At 34.1% G+C, this 12,929-nt stretch overlaps 1 protein-coding gene across 1 annotated transcript; it reads right to left on the bottom strand.

The window, feature by feature from the left end:
* Positions 1–4,381: 4,381 nt before the first annotated feature.
* Positions 4,382–7,603, bottom strand: LOC108199595 (heat shock cognate 70 kDa protein). Its single transcript, XM_017367494.2, has 2 exons — positions 6,976–7,603; positions 4,382–6,204 (listed from the first exon to the last, which is right to left on the bottom strand). Exons 1-2 carry the CDS (start codon positions 7,184–7,186, stop codon positions 4,574–4,576), a joined length of 1,842 nt encoding a protein of 613 aa, XP_017222983.1. The 5' UTR covers positions 7,187–7,603; the 3' UTR covers positions 4,382–4,573.
* Between the last annotated feature and the right edge of the window lie 5,326 nt (positions 7,604–12,929).

Genomic DNA, 12,929 nt, shown 5'->3' with positions numbered 1-12,929 from the left:
TGACGTCGAAAGCGCAGCTGTAATTGACAGTTTTAAAATAAAAACATGGGCTAATCACTATTAATTTGGTTTAAATTATAAAATCTAGTGAGATAATATAAACAAAATTTAATTGAAATAATATTTCTACTATAAACCTTAAAGCTCTTAGTCCCTGCAACTCTCGGGTGAAAATATCGCGGGCCTGAAGTCTACAGAATTATTTGTCCAATGATAGGATGAGTAAGAATAAATCGAGATATCAAGGTGACCATAGAAGGACAATATATCCTTATATATATATATATATGGACAATCCATGCTCAAGCACTCAAGTGGCAAGTTAAAATTATCAAAGAAATCCATAAAACTAAATTAGAGAGTGTATTTAATTGGAATTGTAAATATTTCTTTTTATTTATGAAATTCGAGGGTATTGAACTCGAATTTTAAAAAATGATCAAATCATGGGATATTCAATTAGGATTTTAAATTATGCTACAAAATCTGGTGATATTCAATCAGGATTTTAAATTATGCTTTAAAATTCGATGGTATTCAATTTGGATTATTTAAAATCCATTGATGGTATTCAATTGCTCATGGCTCTTTTTGAACTTCATAAAATGATGGATATTTTAGATTATTCGGTGTATTTTAGGATATTTGAAATTCCACCAAAATCTATGAGATTTTGAAGTATCGTGTTTAAATCCTAAAGACTCTCATCAACTCAGTCATTTTTTATTAAGAATCTGTATAAAATTTAAATCAAATACAATCCATTAAAATTCACAAACTCAATATATAATTCATTAAAATCTCAACGGAATACACCCCCTACAACTTGCCATTTAAGAAAATTAACAACACATTGCTTAATAATTTAGAGATTAGTAACTTAAAAAATTGCATATATTAAAAATATATTACTTATATAATATAATATAATATATTATAATATAATATATATATAGATTTCTCTCTCTATATATATATGTATATATATATTATTAAAAGGATTTTATCTTAATAATCAAATTAGTCTGATTTTCTCCGTTTGGTTGTAATTTATTAATAAAGTTTAAAAAAATTAATTGTTTCTAACTTTTTAATTTTGGTTCGACTCTATACAATTCATTTTTTACTGATGTTTATTAATTTAAGTTTTTTTTGTCTATTTGAGTTTTACTCTAATCACGTAACCGATCACGATTTTACATCCTCTTATTTAATTTACTCTGTCGATTGTATTCCTCTATCAACTGGCCCCAAAACAAATTATGAAGCGTCACTAGTTGAGAATATTTCATATTGTTGAAAATAAAAAATTATTCAAGGTTAAATTAGAAGTCAGTTTGTGACCAAAGAAATAAAAAAAATTAGAAGGTTAGTAATTTTAGGTAAATGATGTTTGTTTTACTTTCATTTGTCTTAATATATGTATTGTGTTGGAAAAAAGTTTATATACTTAATTAGTGTCGGAAAATATAAAAAATCGAGTCAAAACAAAGAAAGTAATCGAGCAAGAAATTGAACTAATCATTAAGTTGATATCACTGAAAAAATAATCATTATACATATGTTAATAAATGCCCCCGCGTCCTTCATTCTCGTCACCGATATGTCCTACACATTTGCACACACCATTCTTGCATACTTGTTTACCTACCATACATATCATCAAAACCATGACCACGAATAGGGCCAGGAACGTAACCAAAAAGTACGCATTGACATTCACCTTTTGCACATTTGGCTTTATCGGTACATACTAAATCACAATCATTGTCACTTTTGCATTGTGTATCTGATGCATTTGTTCCCATTAATTTTAAATCTGCATAAATTATCAAAAATAATAATATTTCATTGACATCAGAGATCACGAAGCACAAAATTATATTATTTATAATATATATTGATAGATTAACTATGTAGAACTACATGACATATCGCACACCATGACCAAAATACAAGAAGAGAAATAATTTTGTTGACTCGAGCCTTCTCCATACTAGGTCTTAAGAAACAACTGATTATAAATTCAACAAAATGAATAATGTCTTTGATGTGAGGATGATGCTTGGAAATAAAATGTGCATGATATTTATAGTTGTTGTGTATTAACTAGTAATAAATATTGTTAGAAATTAAATCTATAAAAATCTTCTGGGATATTGCATATCTTGTGGATTTTCTTGGATATTGCATGTTTTGTTTTTGCTAATTAGATATTAAATGATATTAATTGTTAGATATTGCATATCTAAGTACTCCCTCCGTCCCGGTGAGTTCTTTACATTGGAGTTGGACACAGAGGTTAAGAAATACGTATAAAATAGTGAAAGAGAAAGAAAATTGGGTGAAGTGGTGGGACCCATTAATTTTTAATGTATAAAAAGGAGATAGTGGAGTAAAGGTAATGTGAAAAGAGAGTAAAAGTAGCGTGAAAAGAGAGGAAAAATTAGATACTCCCTCCGTCCCTTTTTACTTGTCCCTTTTGAAAAAATAACGTATCTTAAAAAAATGTTAGTTGGATATCTTGTTTTCATACATATCTCTAATAAATGTAATGAATTAGATAGAGTTGTGTATATATATATATATAGGGATAGGATCAAATAAAAACTTTTTTAACTTACAAACTTACAAACTTTTTTTTTGAATTTTTTTTATTCTCCCAACCTGTTAATCCTTAGTTATAGAAAGTATTTATATTTAAAATTATTGAAAAAACGTCACAATTATAAAAATAACGCATAAATAAATCGTGCATTCAACACATTTGTAACTGGGGTTCAACATTGGGTGTAGAACATTAGTTATCATTGTGTTGAATACATTTATAGAGATGCTTAAACTATACCTCTGGGGTTTGGGTAGGGTCTAGAAATATAAATAAGTTAAGTTCTATGGAGACCACTATTTTTGGAGACCGTAGAGACCACTTATGTTCTGCAAGTAAAATATTGCATAAAAATATTGCAAAACTCATAATTTTGCAAAACAGGTTGTGCAAAGATTCTTATATCATTTAAAATCTTGAATATCATGTATGTTTTGCATGTAGAATATTACAAAATGTTTTGTCCTGCGGAATATGTTTAGTTTGCAGAACATTTGTTCAATTTGCAGAACATACACATTCTACTTATTAAACATAGATGTTCTTCAATAACTTTGATGAATTTGTGATATTTGTAGTACATATTTCACAAAATAATGTGTTTTGATTTGCAAAATTATGAGTTTTGCAATGTTTTTATGCAATATTTTACTTGCAGAATATAATGGTCTCCACGGTCTCCAAAAAAAGTGGTCTCCATATAACTTTTCTCTTGGTTATATAATAGGTTTAACTTAGTTTTTATATTAAAAAATTAGTTTATGTACTTCTCCAACACAATTTTAATCGATGTTCAACAAAATATCTTAAAAAATGTTGAACTCAAGTTATATATGTGTTGAACAAAAAAAGTTTGTAAGTTTGTACCAGAACCCTCCCCTATATATATATTAGTTAAACATTGAAAATTGTTACTTTTTGAAAACTCATACAAAAAGTTGCTTTGAAAAGAGAAGTGGACAAGTAATTTGGGACAAATTTTTTTTCCAAAGTGGACATGTAAAAGGGACGGAGGGAGTAGTGGTGGGACCCATCGACTAATTTTGTTAAGTTTTGAAATGTGAAGAATTGGATGGGACATCAAAAAAAAACTGTAAAGAATCTGATGGACGGAGGGAGTAGATTTTTATGGAAATTATATATTTTCTTTTTGTTATTCAAATATTACATGTTATTTATTGTACTAGGCAATTATGCCCGCGCTTCGTGAGCTCCCATTAAGATTTTATAATTATTAATACAAAAAAAAAAATCACGATTTTTATCAAAAAAAAAAGATAAAAAGTATGCAAATTTATAATAGTATTAACAACAATTATATAAACTACGATGAGCACGATTACTCTTCCTAGTTCGTATAATATCAAATTATCCATGTTGATTTCATATAGAAAAAATTTATTTATAAAAAATTAAACTTTATATCTATTCATACTATTGAATAAATAGTATTATAAATACTATCTATTCATACTATTGCGATAATCTTAATAAATAGATAATTAAAATTTTATATCTATTCATACTATTCATATCCGTACCATTGTATTCACTAGCATGTATTAAGTATATATGGAATATATGGAATATGGGTATGGATATGAATTAAGATCTTACTTGTCATTTATAATGAATATTTTAATATTTTTATATAGTTGGGTCTTTTTTCTAATATTTGAATATTATTTATGTCATATGTGTCACCATATAACCCAGGTAACATTTTATAATTATTTTCCAGAATTATATTATATTCACGTAATATAAGCTGTATAATGGAACATGATACCAGATAAAATATAAAACAGAATTTTCAACCAAAGCAAACACAAGCAGGTACAAGACCTTGACAGAACCCTCCTCAATCTTTAGGAATACCCCCTCTGCACAAGCTGATCAACTGGAAAACGAGCAATTCTTACTTATCAACACGGCAAAATCAAGATTCCCAGAAGTGCAGCATTGTTAAAATATTGCGAGTCCCTTGAGCTCCTTAATAATTTCCTCCAAGTTCTCCAACTTTACAAACTGGTTCCCATTTGACCACAGGTTTTCGATATCAATAGCATCCTTCATTTTCTTCCTGCTGGCTACCCCAAATCTGGAACTTAGTCTCTCGTCACTGATGATGTTCTTCAAGTTATAGAAGTAAGACTCTACAGCAATTCTTGCCTCCATCTTCTTTTTGTTCTCTTCATCGTCTGCTTTGTACTTCTTAGCTTCTTGTACCAACTTCTTAAGCTCTTCTTTTGAAAATCTATCCTCGTAAGTTGGCACTTTTATCTCCTCCAACGGCTCTGAATTCTCATTTTCTGCAGAAACATTGAACAATCCATCTGCATCGATATCAAAGTACACTATGTACTTTGAAACACCACTAGGCGCAGGAGGAATGCCAGAGAATACAAATTTTCCCAACAGTTTGTTATGTTTTGTCAATTTGTGTTCACCCTCAAACACTTGGATGAACACGGCAACCTGATTGTCAGTAGTGGTTGGAAAAATCTTAAACTTTTTAGCGGGAATGTTATAGTTCTTAGGAATAATGACAGACATTTCACCATTAATATCAATTCCAAGGGATAAGGGATTAACATCCAACAGCATCAAGTCTTGAAACCTCTCGTCGCCTCTGCCACTCAGAACCGCAGCCTGGACAGTTGCGCCATATGCAACACCCTCATCGGTATTTAAACCCATGGACAGCTCCTTCCCATTGAAAAACTCTTTCAGTAACTGCTGCACTTTAGGAATTCTAGAAGATCCACCTACAGGGACCACCTCATGGATGTGTCTTTTATCAATCCGCGCATCCCTCAAACACTTCTTGACCAGCTCCACACAACTTTCAAACAGATCTTTGTTTAACTCATTGAAATCATCACGAGTTATATTTGCAGAGAAACTGTCATCGTAGTAAAAATAATCCAAATAAATGTTGGTCACTGGGACAGAGGAGAGCAACCTTTTTGCCTTCTCACATTCTTTTTTCAATCTTCTCATACATTTCGCATTACCACTTATGTCCTTATTGTTTTTCCTTCTGAACTCCTCAACAAAGTGATTGACCATACGATTAACAAAATCCTCCCCTCCAAACTGACTCGCACCATGTGTAGCCTTCACTTCGAATATACCATCTTCCATTGTAAGAAGAGACACGTTACAGTTACTAGCACCAAGATCAAAGATGAGCACATTCTTTTCCCCGTCTGAACTAACGATTCCTGCCAGCTTCTTGTCAAAACCATAAGCAACTGCAGCTGCAGTTGGCTCAGCAATTGTGCGCATTACTTTCAGGCCAGCAATGGTTCCAGCATCTCTAATTGCTTGGCGCTGAGAGTCATTATAGTAAGCAGGGACAGTGATAACAGCATTTCTTACTGTTGTTCCAAGATGCTTCTCCGCAATTTCCTTCATCCTTACGAGAACCATGGAGCAGATCTCTTCTGCCGAGAACTGCTTCTCCTCACCTTTGTAATTGACCAAAATCATGGGCTTTTCCAAAGGACCTGAGAACACTTTACACTGCCAGTTTTTTATATCGCGCTGTACAGACAAGTCGCTGAATTTTCTGCCTATCAGCTGTTTAGCATCTGTTTTATAAATCACAATATTAGTAACAAGGATAAGAATTACTTTTTTTGGACAGGCAACATCAGATCATGGACACGTTTAGCAGAATAACTTGTAATCAACTTAATTTTTTTTTATGCGCCTTCAGATCTTATTCCTCAGTCATCCGGAAAATGTAACAAAAGTCCCCTCCCAACCTATGTTTTTGATTATTTTGGGTAAGCAAGGGAGAGCATTTAGGGTTGAAACTGATCTCACAGATAATGCGGAGATTATGACAGATTAAACAGAAATCGGAATGGAGTATTATCTTAAATAGGTCTGCTAATCTTAAGACACTACAATAACACTTATTCCAAAAATAATGCTACATTATCTAACTTTTTAGTAGTTTGTTTGAAAAATACATCAGCGCCGGTTGTACTCGTGAACTTCGAGGTCTAGATCTTAAGCTATAAAATGGTTTAGAGGTAAAGGAGTGAAGAAACTACAGAGTTCTTGTTAGGATCATACAAACAATAGTTCTGTCAGTTATAGGCTAACTTGAATCTTAATTAATGCTTTTGCAACATTAAGAAGTGAGAAACGCTACAAAAATGTATCACCACACTGCCTATGAAGAATAAATAAAATTTGGCCCAAGTCCTAACGGATATGTTAAGTTCTCGATCCTCCCAAAACCTGAACGTGTTAAGACGATGGCCTTTGCTTAAATATGTGCGCGTGAATATTTAAATTTGTCCTAATTCGATCCTTACCGAAAACAGACATAAAATAGCAAGAATACTTACTAAAGACAGTGTTAGCAGCATTCATCCCAGCCTGGTCAATTACAGCTTCGCCAATAAGCCTCTCAGTATCAGTGAAAGCCACACAAGATGGTGTCTTCCTCCCACCATGCTCACTGGCAATTATCTTTACATGACCGTTTTGAAAAACTCCAACACATGAGTACATGGTTCCGAGATCGATTCCGATCACAGGCTCTTCTCCTCTGGCCATTTTGCATAACAAAAGAGAATGCGAGAATTGAGTGTCTAGTAGAAGTAAGGAGCTCTTATATGTTTCAGAGAAAGAATGAGAAATTCATCAGGACTTGGGAGGAAGGAGAGAGCTGGTTGCTGAAAAAGTTGATTGACAAACTCCACTCAGTTATCTTCTAGGAAGCAGCTGACAACATTGACTGACTAGACTCTATAAGTCGCTTTAATAAATTTAAGTAAATTTCTCATAACAAAGATCACGGTTCAGATTATAAGAAACCAGATAATTAATCCAAGGATCCGGATTCTAAGACGGAAAAAATTGTTGAAAAATACAATATTATCAAGCGAAAAAAAAAATTCTAATATTTTCTCGTCCAACACTTTTTTCCACCTTATTCCCTAACAACCGTAATCTAATGTGTTTAGATTTAAACGCTTCATCTCACCTACTGTATAATTGTCTATTGTGCTTGTGGTTTCATATCAGTAGGCCTTAGGCCTTGTCAGCATACACTATACATAGTTGTCGAATGATACAATAATATCAACAAAAGAAAACACTCTTCGTCAAAGAAACTTTTTAGTGTAACCACTATATTCCGATCATAAATCTAATGAAAAGAGTCACCAGTTTACCATATAAAATTAACCCAACACATTCATACTAGTTTTGATCTGTCTCCCTCCTCTTTCTTCTATCTAAGCTTCGTGCTGTTAAGTTAGTTATTAAATTATTTATTACATTTTTTAGCTGGTCTTTCTTAGAGACTTATTTCATCTTGATCTAATCAATTTAACATCCAAACCTCAAGCTTCTGTGAATGTGCCTAGAATTATAAAGCAGATTCACCCCATAAAGAAACTCAAGATTCAATTTTTACTTTTGTTTTGAAATTTGTAATTTTATTTTAGAAAAACCTAGTATTATTGATTTCTCGTAATTTAAGAGATCATTTGTTTAAATTTAAATCAAATTTATGGATGAGTAAAAAAAAATCTGAAGAAGTAAAATTCCTGCACAAATAAAATTTCGTGTCATTTGTTAAATCTGAATCAAATTTCTCGATGTGTAAAAAGTATGAGAAATAAAATTTCTGAATAAACAAGTAATATAATCAAAATATTTTGTAAGTATGCAAATAAAGACTATAAACTATATTTGTATAAAAATATTATAAATTATAGAAATTAAAGTTCGTAAAAGTCAAAAAACACAATGTTAGAAAGTGTACATGTTCTTTTTAACCATCCAACTACAAAACTAAAGTCGGGTTGTCGTCCACTGCCCAGTTTCCACACAAATATTGTTAATAATTCATCTTGTGCGTAACAAATTGATTGAGAATTTTAGATTAGATGAATATGTTCAGTACACACAGTCGACACATATATACACAGATAGGGTATTACAAGTCGAGCCTGTCGAGTTTTAAGCCGGGCCTAATTCGAGTCAAATTTAATCGAGTCGAACCAGTTCGTTTAGTTAAACGAGTCTAATTTTCTGTCCGAACTCGATTCGTTTAATTTCACAAATCGAGTCGACCCGGCTCATTTAGCTAAACGAGTTGGTTTTAACAAGTCGAGCGAGTCAGCTCGTATAATTTTACACTTAATCGAGTCTAAACATCTACCCGAACTCGGCTCGTTTAATTTCATGAGCCGAGTCGAGCCGACTCGTTTTTAAATGAGCCGAAACCTTTACCCAAATTCGGCTCGTTTAACAAGTCTAACCAAGCCTAGTTAAATGAGTTCGAACCGCGCTAGCTCGCGTTTACAAAATAGAGCTCTTGTAAACATTTTTGCCCATGTTGTCTTTAAGACTGTCAACAACATCTTATAACTTGGAGCAGAGCCCTTAATATGTTTAAAAAAAAGGTTAATTATCTGGTTGGTCACTGAAGTGCGCTTAATATGTACTACCTCCGTCCCATTTTATATGAATGGGTTTGACTTTCACGGAGATTAAGAAAAAAGTAGTAAATGTAGTTGAAAAGTGGGTAAAGTGGTGGGACCTATCAATATTTAATAATAGATTTGGGATAGTGGAGAAAATTAGTGGGTGTAATAGTGTTTATTTAATAATAAGAGAGTATAAAATATAGAGTTAGTGGGTGTAATAGTAAAAGGGATAATTAATTCATATGTCCTTTAACTTTGGTCCATTTTTGGTTCGCGTCCTTGAACTAAGTTTGTCAATATGCGCATCCTCAAACTTTGTAAATTTCCAATTCATGTCCCTCTGTCAGTTTTTGACTAACGGAAGTTAGTGAATTAGGGTTTTGAATTTGGGGGTTTTCGATTCGATGATGAATTGATGAAAGTGATGGTATATGAATCTTCGGGAGGTCAAACCGAAGACATTCATGTAGGTTTCGATGGCGGAGGATTGCCAGAATGGTGACAATCTCTCCGGCGGCCGGAAAATGACCATTGATTCCGGCTACCATTTTGGCAATCTTCCGCCATCGAAACCTACATGAATCTCTTCAGTTTGACCTCACGAAACTTCCCATGCCATCAGTTTCATCAATCCATCAACGAATCAAAAACCCCCAAATTTAAGATAACGTCCGTTAGTTAAAAACTGACGGAGGGACCTGAGTTGAAAATTTACAAAGTTTAAGGATGCGCACGTTGACAAACTTAGTTCAAGGACGCGAACCAAAAATGGGCCAAAGTTCAAGGACCTATAAATTAATTATCCCAATAGTAAAAAGTAGTGTTCAAAAATAGTAAGTATTTTAGGTTCATTCTTTTTGGGACGTCCCAAAAAGGAAATGAGGTCACATAAAATGGGACGGAGGGAGTATCAAATTGGTAACTAAACTCAAAATGGTATCAAGATGGTCACTGAAGTGATCATAAATATCAAACAAGTACCTTGAAATATAAGTTCAAGCAGTAAAAATATTATTTATAAAATTTTACACATTATTTTTGAATGTTACCAAAACCAAGTAAAAGGTTATGACTTTTAATATATATGATAATATATTTAGATTTTATCAAGTTTATTTATTATTTATTTTTAATTAAAAAAATAACTATATAATAAAATATAAATTATAAATAAACTTGATAAAATATATATATATATATATATTATTTTTATTTTTTTTTGCTAAATAGATATGTATTAGAAGAGAAAAGAATGTACAAAATATCCTGCCATCTATGACTCTCTAAGATAAATCTAAGACAACAGATTTAAACTAGAGAGTCGAGCAAAGAAAGAAGAGGGCAGAACAACCCCATAAATAAACAGTCCCAAGAGCTAGTCAAATTGTGATATACAAGTTCTTAAAATACAATTACTACGAACAGCAGCAATGAACCAAGGCTCCCCAAAAATTCGAGCCTGTAAGTCAGTGATGATTCCATGAAGAAGCTTTCGTGGGCCAAAGGAGCCTCTGTTGTGTCTTCTAGCATTTCTCTCTCGCCATAAGTGGTAGGAAGTAACCTGGGCAGCAATGAGAGATATGGTTCGCCTGGTAGGATCAGGACAGGTCATGAGATGCTCGAGGAGGTGCGTCCATTTCCAGTGGGGTAAGATCCGAATCCTGTAAATAGGGGCAAACAGCAAATCCAAGATATAGGAAGTATAAGGGCAGTGCATGAATAGATGGGAGTGAGATTCCACTCCACCAATACAAAGATAACACTGTAAAGTAGGTGTGAGATCCCAATGGTCGAGTCTGTCAAGGGTGCCAAGGCGTTCCTTACAAACTAACCAAGAGTGAAAGCGATAGCGAGGGATCCCCTGTTTGAACCACACAGCAAAAAACCAAGGCACACCATGGCCATGGTGCCTAATTGTATCCCATATAAGACGAGCAGTAACATTGCTTCCTGCATTAGAGTCCCAAAAAAGCAGATCAGGATTGGAGGACACAGGGGGAAAAGTGAAGGTCGCCAACCAGTCATCAAAGCGGGCTCGGCTGCGACGCTGAGAAGAAATAGGATCCGGGATTGCCCAATGCCCTTGAGAAATCCAGTCAGAAACCTTGGCTTGGGGGGTGGAGCCAAGATAAGAAATAATAGGATCCCTGGGACAAGAGGCAATAGGGGTCGAATTGAACCAAGGGTCCAACCAAAGCAATGTCGTGGCTCCATTCCCAATTCTGAAATTGAGGTGGCCTCGAGCAGAGTCACGAAGGGTGAGAATCTTTCGCCATATCCAAGAACAATCAGTTGGGATTGGAAGCATCCAAAAGGACTTGTGCTTGATGACAGTTCGAATGACCCAATTGACCCATAAAGATGAACAATCTTTGTTTACAATTTTCCAAAGGTGTGAGAGGATTTGAGCTTCATTCCAAGTAGCCGGGTTAGGAATACCGAGGCCACCCTCCTCTTTGGGCAAACAAAGATCAACCCAAGCCACTTTTGCCCCACCTACAGCCAGAGAACCCTTCCACAAAAACCGGGTCAAGATGGATTGAATGGTGTGATGTATACCCTTAGGGAGAATGAAGTGCCTCGTCCAGAAGGAGACCATGGCCAAAAGGACAGATTTAATGAATTGGACTCTCCCAGCTATAGAAAGCAGAATGTTTGTCCAATCATCAATTCTAGCAGTTAATTTTTCAATTAAAGGCATGCAGTCATTAACACAAAGCTGCTTTGTGATAAGGGGGACGCCAAGGAAGCGCACAGGCAAGGTGCCATGGGGGATAGCATAGGTGTGATCAAACCAAGACTTCAACAGGGTATCACAGTTGTTAAGAAAACAAGTACTTTTCAAAAGGTTGGCAGAGAGACCACTAACCCGTGAGAAAAGAGCAAGGGATGCCATTATGTGCTCAATGGACGTCCTGTCGCCCCTAGAGAAGATAAGGACATCATCAGCAAAGAAAAGATGGGTAAGCTTGAGCTCTTTGCATTTCCAATGAAACTGAAAGCCACTAGGGACTTGGTTGAGAATGGAGGAGAACACATTCATAGCAATAGTGAAGAGATACGGCGATATTGGGTCACCTTGACGCAGCCCCTTAGCACCCTTGAAAAACCCCACACTAGCTCCATTAAGTTTGACAGAAAACTGAGTGGTGCAAACACAACCCCGTATCCATGTGATGAATCTTGGTGGAACTTCTATTATTTTAAATACTAGAAGTCATAACCTTTTAGCTGGTTGTGGTAACATTTAAAATTAATGTGTAAAACTTTATAAATAATATTTTTACTACTTGAACTCATATTTCAAGGTACTTGTTTGATATTTATGGTGACTTTAGTAACCATCTTGATACCGTTTTGAGTTCAGTGACCAACTTGATACATTAAGCTCACTTCAGTGACCAACTTGATAATTAACCTGTTAAAAAAACATTTCTTCAGCCACACAATTGTTGACCTTAAAAATCAGTCTTAAAATTGTAAATTTAAAGTAGTACAAGTTATCAAAATATAATTACTTACTCAGTACTCTAAGATATATATAAAAAATATATGAATATAAATTTATATTATATATTATTTGACACGGATCGAATATTCTTTTAAAAATCGGATCAATATGAATTTTGTTTCGATATATTAAATCTGAATCACATAAACCGAATTTTCAGATAATCAAAATCAAACCGAACTAAATTTGTACATCTTGATTCGACTTAATCACTCCTGCTGCCTTCACCTAGCATGCCGCTGGATGACCCTGACCTGACGGAGGAGTCTACAGGCTTAACAAGAAGTGTATACTTAACTAATGCTCGTGAATTTCCCCTGCACACATCCCCTCTTTCCCTCCGCCGTTC

Source organism: Daucus carota, chromosome 8, assembly GCF_001625215.2.
Source record: "Daucus carota subsp. sativus chromosome 8, DH1 v3.0, whole genome shotgun sequence".
NCBI lineage: Eukaryota > Viridiplantae > Streptophyta > Magnoliopsida > Apiales > Apiaceae > Daucus > Daucus carota.
This window is presented reverse-complemented; position numbering and strand designations above follow the sequence as displayed.